Source organism: Puma concolor, chromosome A1 (genome assembly GCF_028749965.1).
Source record: "Puma concolor isolate L17-30 chromosome A1, mPumCon1.1.hap2, whole genome shotgun sequence".
NCBI classification, from domain to species: Eukaryota; Metazoa; Chordata; class Mammalia; order Carnivora; family Felidae; genus Puma; species Puma concolor.
The window spans coordinates 143,074,990-143,087,812 of NC_141667.1; the positions used below are offsets into that span (position 1 = coordinate 143,074,990).

The 12,823-nt window shown below is 39.7% G+C and overlaps 1 protein-coding gene across 2 annotated transcripts in view; it reads right to left on the minus strand.

Moving 5' to 3' along the window:
* HSD17B4 (hydroxysteroid 17-beta dehydrogenase 4) overlaps positions 1–12,823 on the minus strand; it is an 89,517-nt gene that overhangs the window by 60,821 nt on the left and 15,873 nt on the right. For both annotated transcript variants that reach the window (XM_086705691.1, XM_086705698.1), the window contains exons 3-8: positions 12,231–12,338; positions 9,794–9,853; positions 8,241–8,262; positions 8,087–8,133; positions 4,930–5,014; positions 3,434–3,621 (exon numbers count right to left, since the gene is read on the minus strand). In XM_086705691.1, coding sequence (XP_086561817.1) covers positions 3,434–3,621; positions 4,930–5,014; positions 8,087–8,133; positions 8,241–8,262; positions 9,794–9,853; positions 12,231–12,338 — 510 coding nt within the window. The remainder of the gene's footprint in view (positions 1–3,433; positions 3,622–4,929; positions 5,015–8,086; positions 8,134–8,240; positions 8,263–9,793; positions 9,854–12,230; positions 12,339–12,823) is intronic.

Consider the following 12,823-nt stretch of genomic DNA (forward strand, 5'->3'; position numbering starts at 1 on the left):
AAAATCTCACACTAAAGGCCTATTTACCTCACTTTCTACTATACCCCAGTGCACCATGTTCAGCTTTCAACAAACATTTCAAGGCATGCTAAAAGGCAAGAAAAGCACAGGCTGAAGAGACAAAGTATCAGAACCAGGTTCAAATAAAATAGACATTCTGGAATTATCAGACGAAGAATTTAGAATAGCTACAATTAGGGGTGCCTAGGTGGCTCAGTCAGTTACACGTCTGACTCTTGGTTTCAGCTCAGGTCATGACCTTGCAGTTCGTGAGTTCGAGCCCCACCTGAGGCTGTGCACTGACAGTGCAAAGCCTGCTTGTGATCCTCTCTATTCCCCATTCTCTCTGCTCCTACCCCAATCGTGCACATGCGTGCATGCTCTCTCAAGATAAATAAACTTAAAAAAAAGCCTTTAAAATAAATAAATGAATACATACAATAACTATAATTAATATGCTACGGGCTGTAATGGAAAAAGCAGACAGCATGCAACAATAGATATGGCCACAATAAGCAGGGAGATGGAAACTCTAAGAACAAATCAAAAGGAAATGTTAGAAAACAAAAGCAATATAACAGAAACGAAAAGGGTCAGTGAACTTAAATATATGTCAATAGAAACTTCCCAAACTAAAATGCAGAAAGAAAAAAGAATTTTAAAAAAGGAAAAGAATATCCAAGAGCTGTGAGATAACTGCAAAAGAAAGAATGTGTACATAAGGGTAACACCAGAAGGAGAAGAAAGAAATAGAAAAAAATATTTAAAGCAGTAAAGGCTGAAAGTTTTCCAAAATTAATGACAGACACCAAACCACAGATCCATAAGTTCAGACACTATCAAGTATCAGTATATTGCCAAAAATCTCCACCTAAGTACATTATATTCCAACTGCAGAAAAAAATATCTGGGAAGAAGACAGGGGGGAAAAAACACCTTGCCTACAGATGTATAAGGAAAGGATTACAGCAGACTTCTCTTCTGAATCAGAAACCATGTAAGAAGCAAGAAGAAGGTGGAGTGAAATAGTTAAGTGTTGAAAGAAAAACAACTACCAATCCAGGATCCCATTATCAGTGAAATCATCCTTCAAAATTGAAAAACATTAAAGGGAAAAAAAAGACAAGCTATAGAGGGGGGAAAAAAATTTGCAAAACACGAATCTGATCAAGAACTTGTTTCCAAAATACGCAAAGAACGCTAAAAACTCAACAGTAGGAAAATAAACCACCCAATTTAAAAATGAGCAAAAGATAGGGGGCCTGGGTGGCTCCATCGGTTAAACGTCTGACTTTGGCTCAGGTCATGATCTCACAGTTCGTGGGTTCGAGCCCTGCATTGGGCTCTGTGCTGACAGCTTGGAGCCTGGAGCCTGGAGCCTGCTTTGGATTCTGTGTCTCCCTCTCCCTCTGCCCCTCCCCTGCAGGTGCTCCGTCTATCTCTCTCTCGCAAAAATAAGTAAACATTAAAAAATGAATAAATAAGGGGCGCCTGGGTGGCTGAGTCGGTTTGGCATCCGACTTCAGCTCAGGTCATGATCTTACAGCTCGTGGGTTCAAGCCCCATGTCAGGCTCTGTGCTGACAGCTCGGGGCCTGGTGCCTGCTTTGGATTCTGTGTCTCCCTCTCTCTCTGCTCCTCCCTGCTCACGCTCTGTCTCTCTCTCAAAAATAAACAAACATTTAAAAAATTTTTTAAAAAAATGAGCAAAAGATGTGTGCAGACACATCACAGGAGTGAATAGATAAATGGCAAACAAGCATAGGAAAAAATGCACAAGATCACATATCATTAGGGAGCTGCAAATTAAAACATGAGACACTACTACAGACCTATGAGAAGGACTAAATTGCAGAAGACAGACAACAGTAAATGCTGGCAAAGATGTGGAGCAGTGAGAACTCTCCTTCGTTGCTAGTGGTACTACAGCACGACACACCCCTTTTGAAAGGAAGTCTGGAAATCTCTTAACAAAGCTAAACAGTCTTAACATACAATCCAGCAACCACGCCCCGTGGTATTTACCCAAACAAGTTGAAAACACGTTCACACAAAAACTTGCGCATGGGGGCACCTGGATGGCTCAGTCAGTTAAGAGTCTGACTCTTGATTCGGCTTAGGGCATAATCTCCTGATTCATGGGATCAAGCCCTGCAGTGGGGTCTGTGCTGACAGCACAAAGCCTGCTTGGGATTCTCTCTCCCTCTCTCTCTCTCCCCCTCCCCAACGCATGCATACACACACACACACACACACACACACACACACACACACACACACTCTCTCTCTCTCTCTCTCTCTCTCTCTCTCTCTCCCTCTCCCTCAAAGTGAAGACACTTGAAAAAAAAAATTTCTTAAACTGCACATGAATGTTTACAACAGCTTTTATCCATAATTGCCAAAAGCTGGAAGCAACTAAGATGTTCCTCAATAGGAGAATGAATAAATTATGGACCCTCCACACCAGGGTATGTTATTCATTGACAAAAAGAAATGAACTTCAGTCCTCCCAGACATTCAAGGAGAGGGAGGATGAAGAGGTGAAGGCACGGGGGTACTTTCAGGGCAGTGAAACTATTCTATAGAAGAGAATTCTGTATATAACAGTGGATACAGAACATTACGTGTTTGTGAAAGCCCATATAACTATACAACACAAAGAGTAAGCCCAAGTAGAAACGATGAACTTGAGTTAACCATAGTGGATCAATACTTGTTCATCAGTCATAACAGAGGTAGCGCACTAGCACAAAGTGTTAATACGTAGTAGGAAAAACCGTATGGGAACTATCTTCACTATCTGCCCAATTTTTCTATAAACCTCAAACTACTCTAAAAAATACAGCCTATTGGGGCGCCTGGGTGGCGCAGTCGGTTAAGCGTCCGACTTCAGCCAGGTCACGACCTTGCGGTCTGTGAGTTCGAGCCCCGCGTCAGGCTCTGGGCTGATGGCTCGGAGCCTGGAGCCTGTTTCCGATTCTGTGTCTCACTCTCTCTCTGCCCCTCCCCCGTTCATGCTCTGTCTCTCTCTGACCCAAAAATAAAAATAAAAATAAAAAACGTTGAAAAAAAAATTAAAAAAAAAAAAATACAGCCTATTAGTATTAAAAAAAAATCATTGCTGTAAACCAGAATGCTATTGCCACCTTCAGTAAAAAGCAAAAACAACAAAGCAAAGATATTTAGGTATTCATGTGTACCTATGCAGAGAAAAAGAATGAAAGTTCATCTCTGAATGGTAAAATTATGGATCATCTTACATTTTTTTCCTTTGGGTTTTCCTAAATTTTCTGTAATGAATACAAATTATGCATAATGCTTTTTGAAATTGTAAGATAAATAACATTTTAAGTATTCAGAAAATTAAGTACTTCTGCAAAACTCACTCCACACAGATTTGTAGCTAAGAGCACTGAAAAATCTAAGCCACTTACCTTCAGGCATAACTGTCTGGGTCATCCGGGATCCAGCTGTAGGGGCAATAGTGTTACAGTGAATGTTGCTTTTCTTGCCTTCAAGTGCAATAGTGTTTGAAAGGCCCAGAAGACCCAGCTTCGCAGCACTATAATTGGCCTGGCCAAAGTTGCCGTATATTCCTGAAGCTGATGAAGTCATAATAATCCTGAAAGGAAAAATCCATCTCTCAAAATCTCTTTCCCATGTTTTGACAACAATGCAAACTCCAAACTTAATTTTTTCTTTTTCCGTACTATTACACCTGTCAAAAGCAACTCTGTATACTGTCATTAGGTTCCTACAGTCATGATTCATACATGTAAAATAATATTAATAATAAAAGTAATCTCTCAAAATTTAACTACAAGATTTAACTTTTAAAAAGAATCCCCAATCAGGACCAAATAAATTCAAGTGTAAGAACGTATATTCATTATCTACTGAGAACAACAATAAATATTTATAAACAAAATAAAGTGGCAATATATGAGTTAATGCTACAATAAGAAGTATAAGAAAAACCAGTTCTAATTCTTTACTTCTCATTACACTGCCCCTTTTTGTGGATAATGTTAAATGCCTCATACTAAAACTATGCCATCTCCAAAACTGGACCCAATCTCACTCACTCTATTTAGTCGACCAAAGAAAACAATTCACATCATTCATTTTCAGAAACTGAGGGTCAGGAGAAACGCTCCAAGAACAGGTATCACAAACAATTTACTGCTACAAAATGCGTGTGAACCATAAGTTAACAGGACGGGCTGTGTAAGAGGGCACGAAGCCACCTCCTAGCTCTGCTTTGTTCCAAGGCACTCGCACAAACACTGCCACAGATGGGACCTACAGGTCCCAAACCATTTATAAAGAGCAGCTCCTGTCTGACCAGTACCAGCCAGCTGGACACACAGCTCATCTCCCCTCACGTGATCAGTAGACACAAAATAATACTTTGGTTAAAAAATAACATACGGCTGAATCCTCCATGTTTGTACTGCTAGACTATCAGAGAGCAGCAGGAAATTCATTAATAATGAAAAGCAGGAGGTGAAAAGAAATACAAAGTTGGCCAGCTCAGCTAGTAGGTGGCTAAATGACCCCCAATTTAATGAGAGGGTATATGGCAACACTGCATTAAAAAGCCTGTGAGGGGCACCTGAGCAGTTCAGTCGTTTAAACGTCCAACTCTTGGTTTCAGCTCAGGTCATGATTTCACAGTTCGTGAGTTTGAGCCCTGCATCAGGCTCTGCGCTTAGAGTGCGGAGTCTGCTTGAGATTCTCTCTCTCTCCCTCTCTCTCTGTCTCTACCCCCCCTTGTGCTATCTCTGTGTCAAAATAAATAAATTTAAAAAAAAAAAGCCTGTGCAGATCTGAATATATCTTCATCAATGTCAAAGCACTTAATCTTTCCCTGGACACGAGGACCCACACACAGCGTCTCCAGTCCCCCAACAGCCACATGCAACTCTACCTCCCAAACTTCTGTTTCTTCATATGATCCCAAGCCGCCCGGGTCACTTGGAATGAGCCTCGTAAATGGACTCTATGGATTATATCTAAAACAACAAATTATTTTTATTACATATTTTGTTAAAAATTAGATAGGCATGTCTCATAATCAACATAAGCAATGATTTATTTATACATAGACATCCATTTTATACCAAACATTCATTTAACTTTTTTAGTTAATTTACTTATTTTGAGAGAGAGAGAGTGAGCGAGCATGAGCGGGGGAAGGCCAGAAGAAGAGAGAGAGAATCTTAAGCAGGCTCCACCCTCACTACAGAGCCCAATGCAGGGCTCGATCCCACAACCCTGGGATCATGACCTGAGCTGAAATCAAGAGTCAGATGCTCAACCAATAGAATCACCTAGATACCCCTATACCAAGCATTCAAAATCAACTATTGTCACACTGCTCCCTGAGTAACCATTTTTTGCTTTTATCCCAATTATGTAAGCAATCAATAGTTAATACTCATTTTCCCTATAATTCATGATAAAATTATTATAATCCCTGAGTACATCTAAATACAATGCCATCTTTAATTTAAAAATAATTTAATTTAAAAATCCACTACTACAGGGGTGCCTGGGTGGCTCGGTCAGTTAAGTGTCAGACTTCGGTTCAGGTCATGATCTTGCAGCTCATGGCTTCAATCCCTTCGTCAGGCTCCAAGCTGCTGGTATAGAGCCTGCTTGGAATTGTCACTCTCTTCTCTCTCTCTCTGCCCCTCCCCCATTTGCGCTTTCTCTCTCTCTCAAAATAAATAAACTTAAAAAAATAAAATCCACTGGAGCACCTGGGTGGCTCAATTAAGTGTCTGACTTCAGCTCAGGTCATGATCTCACAGTCCGTGGGTTCGAGCCCCACGTCGGGCCCTGGGGTGACAGCTCCAAGCCGGGAGCCTGCTTCAAATTCTGTCTCCCTCTCTTTCTCTGCCCCTCCCCTGCTCACACTCTCTCTCTCTCTCTCTCTCAAAAATAAATAAATATTAAAAAAAATTTTTTTTAATCCACTACTATAAATATCCAAGAATTTTACACATACATTGGGAATCAACACAAACATTAAAGTGTAATGTATATAATTGTTGAATCACTATGCTGAGCATTTGAAAATAATATAACATTGTATGTCAACTATACTTCAATAATGAACATTTTTAATGAAATAAATAAAATTTTGAAAAAGCGTGATTATAAACTACACAGTTCACTGTCAAGAAAACGTTGCTCACTATTTCCCTATTTATACCAGGGTAAACTATAAATGAGTTGGGGCAGAGGGGGTAAGAAAATGGAGGGAGAGAGGGAGGAGACAGGGTTAAGACAGACCCATCTGCTTTTAGAGATGTCAATCTCATGAACACACAAGTTGGGGAATGATTCAGATAGACAAACAGCTGCAGATTTCATTTGTTCTCTTAATTATCAAGGTTTTACCGTTACTTATTTTTGTTCTGATCTGGAACATCGACAAATGTTTTCACGTGTATATTAGAAGAATAAGGTAAAAATGAAAAGAGAGAAACTTAAGAAAGAAAAAGAAGAAAGGGAAGGTGACTAGGGGGTTCGGAATAGTGAGCCTGGGATAAAAGCAGAGGAGGAAACGGCCTGGCCCCACCAGAGTGGAAAGGAAATCAAAAAGGTAAGCCCCTTTTGCTAACTTTCTCAGCTTCTTTTTTTGCCCCAGTTGTTAAAACAGAAAGAGGAAATTAAAAGCCCTTCTTTGCTTAATTCTCAATCATAAAATTATTTTTCTTCTGAAAGAACTCCTGGCCATTATCCCCAGAAGCACATTCTATAGACGGTGATATGATTTACCTCAGTTGCCATGCCTCCCAAGGTCTCAGCCACCTTTGTTTACTTTCGTTCTGACAGCCAATGAAAGTAAAGGCATGAAGACCAAACGGCGGGGGACATGGGACAACTGTGACTTGTTTGTTATCTAAACTCAATCTTTCTGGGGCTCCTGGGTGGCTCAGTCAGTTACGTGTCCGACTTCAGCTCAGGTCATGATCTCACAAGTTCCACATCGGGCTCTGCACACGTCGGATTCTCGGTCTCCCTCTCTCTCTGCCCTTCCCTGGCTCACCACCCCCACCCCCAATCAAAAACAAATAAACAAACATTTAAAAATAAATAAATAAACTCAATCTTTCTGTGGCATTCCTAATGGGATTTTCCCCTACTCATTAGAAACTTTGAAGTTACATCGATGGTTTTTCCCTCCCCAGTTCTCAGAGCTCCAACATCTTCGGTGCCTCACACCCCTTCTATATCCTGCTCTGGCTCTTGAAATAGGAATCACACAAGCAGCTAAGCATGTTGAAGACCATTACAAAGAGTTAATACAACTGAGGGGCACCTGGATGGCTCAGTCAGGTAAGTGTCCGACTCTTAATTTCAGCTCAGGTCATGATCTCACAGTTTGGAGATTCAAGCCCCATGTCAGGCTCTGTGCTAACAGTGAGAAGCTTGTCTGGCATTCTCTCTCCCTCTCTCTCTGCCCCTCCCCTGCTCTCTCTCTCTCTCTCAAAACTAACCAAAAAAAAAAAAAAAAAAAAAAGAGTTAGTACAGCTGAGAAATGCTAACATCTTCTCAAGAAAAAGGGGAAAATGACTTGAAAGGCATAAAATCCTTTCAGGTAACTTCTGTCAACTGATTTAAAGTTTTCTGGTTTATCAAATGTTAAAAGAAAATAAGCTACTTCCAAATGTTGTTGTCGGGGCGCCTGGGTGGCGCAGTCGGTTAAGCGTCCGACTTCAGCCAGGTCACGATCTCGCGGTCCGTGAGTTCGAGCCCCGCGTCAGGCTCTGGGCTGATGGCTCAGAGCCTGGAGCCTGTTTCCGATTCTGTGTCTCCCTCTCTCTCTGCCCCTCCCCCGTTCATGCTCTGTCTCTCTTTGTCCCAAAAATAAATAAACGTTGAAAAAAAAAAAAAATTCAAATGTTGTTGTCATTTTCAGTTGTAAAGTTTATTCATCATATTCATCATCTACATTTGGAGCAGCAAAAGTAGGCAGAACTAGGTTTTTCCTTAAATATACAAATGTCTCAAATATTATAAGGTTACATGGATAGGTTATGTCCCACAGAGATATATGTTAAAAACAACTTACCCCAGTCTTCATCACTTATTCTAGCAAAAGAACCATCCCTCAGAATTCTAAAAACAATGATATTATATAGGTTAGAGGGGAGGAGTATCTACTTGGAAAAAAAAAAATTTCACAGACACATTATTTTACTTAAAATGAAAAAAGAAATACTCACCCAGCATTGTTGACCACAACATCTACAACATAAAAAAAGAAAAATATATATATATATATATCCAAGTCACAAATATAAAAGCAAGCATGTTAATTTGCATTGGCTTACAATTCATATTTCTTTCAAAATTGGGGTCCCCCCCATGGAAAAGTAAATAATAATAGGAAAGAGTGATATCAGAAAAAAATTTTATACCTAAAGTAAAATAACAAAAAAAAACAAAAACAAAAACAAAAAACAATTCACAAGTATCACATCCTTATCAGTGCTTTCCTCTCAAACTTACATACATACGTTTTTCCACCTCCACCTTCTGCCAAAATTCTATCAGCTTATTTGTAGGATTAGCTGTTGTCCAACCTGTAAGGTTCTTAGCATTCAGTGGTAACCACAAGCCATCCCTCAATTAATCTCAGAATTCACTCAGAAAATCAAGTTTAAAAGATTGGTTTTTGCCACTCAAAAGTCAAAATCCCAGAAAGGAACCCATCAGAGTGAGAAACTAATGGCCTATCATAACACACACTTGTATTCCCACTATTTAAAAAAAAAAAAAAGGAACCATTTTTTTTAAGGTTCTTGTGGCTGTTTTCACCCTGTGACTTCTCACCTCTGTGGCCTCTATCCCTCTGTCAAACTATATGTAAACAAGTCCCTCATAAGATTAACCAAACATAACTAGAAAAACAAACATCCTAGCCAAAAATAAAAGCAGGGGGAGCACATTCAAATTATAAAAGTTAATGTCTTCCAGACTATAAACATGTTGGGCTTACCAGAGGTAATGTTTCCCTGAAGTAACTAAAAACCTTTACTAAGAATGTGTGGAACTAAACGAAGAACATTATCTAGAGAGGGATAAACTAAACAATATATATGAAATGCTTCTTAAAAATAAAGATTTTAATTATATGTAATTCATCTTAACTAATTTGCAAAACATTGAATCATTTTAATCTAAATCATAATTATCCCAAAATTCTACTGGGTCCTCTATTGCCAAAATATTTATTTTATAAACATATTTGAGGTATATTTAAATTATGATAAATAAGGAACTTAGAAAATGCTTCTAATTTTTTAAACATTCTTAAAATCTGAAAAAATATAAAACAAACTCGACACATTCTTGCATTAAAAAAAATGCCACCTCTTAGCCCCTTGTGTGAATGAGGTAGAGTATATAAAATAATTTGTAAAACAAATCTAAAAATTTAGTTATAAAGAAAGAAGGAGTTTTGGGGTGCATGGGTGGCTCAGTTGGTTAAGCATCCAACTTCAGCTCAGGGCGTCATCTCATGATTCATGAGTTCGAGCCCCGCGTCAGGCTCTGTGCTGGCAGCTCAAAGCCCGGAGCCTGCTTCATATTCTGTGTCTCCCTCTCTTTGCACTCCCCCTGCTCACGCTCTGTGTCTCTCTTTCAAAAATGAATAAACTTAAGAAAAAAATGTTTAAAAAAAGGAGTTTTTTATAAACCAAAATTACATCAAGAACATTTTATTAGGAAAGGGAGAAAGTGCTCTGTCGGGACCATAAACACAAAGAAACATCACCTATTCTTCCAAAAGCGTCCAGTGCTGTCTTCACAACCTTCTCTCCTGCTTCTACTGAATCTGGGGGAAGGGAAAATTAGTGTAAAACATCAGTAATATCCCTCACGAATGACTCCTGAATTCTGTGGAATTCAGAGTATCAGGACAGATACTCTTCTCAACAGAATTCATTCCCACAAAAATAAACGTGTATTACAGGCACATAACAAATCAAAATATAGGTGACCTAATGTTACAAAAGAAATGTAGCCCCTAAAACAATTATTTAACCTCCTAAAAAAAGAGAGAGAGAAAGAGAAGGGGAATAAGGAATATTTAGCAAACGTATCTGAAACAGCACTGTCTAGTACAACTTTCTGTCCTATTTCTGTACTAAGACAGTAGCCACTCACTACTGACCTTGAAGTGTGGCTAGCATGACAGACAAACTGAGTATTTCCTTTTGTTTAACTCGAAAAAGTCACACGGACACTTCCCCTTAAAGATGCAAATTAGAAATGAGGAGGGAGGAAAGGGGGTACACGTTTAATTTGAAAAAGCATGTCCAATGCTATATAACTACACATGGAGACACTGCGTTATTAGATACAAAAAGTAAAGCTCAACAAAATAGCATGGCTTTCTTATTTTCTGTTCATCAGCCCAAGGGAAGAGCTCACAGGCCCGCAGTTGTGTGTCAAATGGTCAGGTGTCAACATCACCCCTGCCTTTCTCTATACTCTCTGCCATCACTTGGGAGGAGCCGGGAAATACATTCCCTTCCCTGAGATCCATACAGTGGAGTTAGATCTGCCAAAAAGAGATACCCACTAAAGGACAGAAAAGTAGGAAAAGCCTGCAGATGAGGGCAAATCTTATGAGCAGAGTGCAGATGAAAGCTCGCAGGCACATCTAGGTGAGCCGTGAGAACCATGGGCTGCAGGCTGACAAGGTTACCCGGTTTCCCAGACATGCCCGTCGAATGGTCATGCAAGCCTCTAACTCTTTGCATTAAAATGCTTCACACTTGGAAACCTAGAGGGGCCTCTGTTTTCCTCACTGAATCTTGGGTGATACGGGTTGCATGTCAAAAGTCGGGGGGGGGGGAAGAGGGGGGGTGTGGAATTATTATCTTTATAAAAGTGATTCTTGGGGCGCCTGGGTGGCGCAGTCGGTTAAGCGTCCGACTTCAGCCAGGTCACGATCTCGCGGTCCGTGAGTTCGAGCCCCGCGTCGGGCTCTGGGCTGATGGCTCAGAGCCTGGAGCCTGTTTCCGATTCTGTGTCTCCCTCTCTCTCTGCCCCTCCCCTGTTCATGCTCTGTCTCTCTCTGTCCCAAAAATAAATAAACGATGAAAAAAAAAATTAAAAAAAAAAAAAAAAGTGATTCTTTAAACTCCAGAACTTAAAAAAAAAAAAAAAAAAAAGTTGAAAACATTTTTCTAGATCCTCAGTGTGAAGAAGATGCTAAGACGTCTGTCTCATTATTCCCTGGAACACTCAAAACAAATCATGTCCTATTTCCCTTCCCTTAAAATTTCAAAATGAAGTCACTGGCAATCTAATTTTATCTCTGGCCAATAAAAACAATCTGATTTGCAGAGAAGTCAGTAAGTACTCATTTCTGTTTGAGAAGGTTCCTTACAGATACGATTATAATCAACGTACCAAATGCGGTTTTCCTCCTGGCTTCATTTTAATGCCTAACTTTGAGTCTTAAGTTTTTCTACAGGTAAGAAAGTTACATAAGCAATGATTACTTATGCAAAATGGAACGCAGTGGTTGAGTAGAGAAAGGGGGCATTTCACTTCCCACGCTGTATTACTTCAAGAGCTGTTCTAAAACAATTTTTTTTTTTAATTTTTTTTTTTAACGTTTACTTATTTTTTTGGGACAGAGAGAGACAGAGCATGAACAGGGGAGGGGCAGAGAGAGAGGGAGACACAGAATCAGAAACAGGCTCCAGGCTCTGAGCCATCAGCCCAGAGCCCGACGCGGGGCTCGAACTCACGGACCGCGAGATCGTGACCTGGCTGAAGTCGGACGCTTAACCGACTGCGCCACCCAGGCGCCCCTAAAACAATTTTTAAAAGAAGAATCTCATGTTACTCTGTAGAAATACATAAAATGTTTTAGCTAAAATAGGTCTTCCAAGAACAAGAGCATATTCATATCCACATTATTAATAATTTACTGATTTTATCATGTGCTTATTAATAAAAATATTACATAAACAATATGCTAAAAGCTAGACTCATGAAATAATCTACACCAAAAGTTTATGAAAACCTCATATGTTATATAAGATAGATAGCCAAACAGATTTGGCTGACTCAGAAAAAAAATCTAATCTCCTAATCACAATGGAATGCTGAGGTATTTGTTCAATGATCATTAATGGGAGCAAAAGCGTTAATTGAAGGAGAATAAAAGAGTATAGTTCTTTCGAATATCCTACCATAGTTGGCCACGGCTTTTCCACCTTTACTTCTTATTTCTTCAACAACCTTATCAGCAGCAGAGGAGCCTTTACCAACTCCCCTGAAGTCCCCACCTAGGTCATTCACTGCAATGCAAAAACATACACAAGTCATTTCTAGACAGTCCAAATACGAATTGGAAACAAAATCCTACAGTGAATATATTTCTTCAGTCACCTCTTCAATTCCTTCCTTCGGTAACCCCATCTCATTAAACACGCCATGACAGGCGCCTGGGTGGCTAAGTCAGTTAAGCATCCGACTCCTGATTTCAGCTCAGGTTGTGATCTCACGGTTCACGAGTTTGAGCCCCAAGTAGGGCTCTGCATTGACAGAGTGGAGCCTGCATGGGATTTTCTCTCACTCTCTCTCTGCCCCTTCCCTGCTCGCAAGCATAACGCTCTCTCAAAATAAATAAATAAACCTTAATAAAAAAACAAACACATCATGAGATACACACTTTCAAAGATGCCTCTTTGTTTTTAGATACAGATATGAAGCAGGTATTAAACACAGGCTCATGTCATGAAATGTTCAACTTTGCAATGGTTTTCCTTTTTTGGAAAGAAAA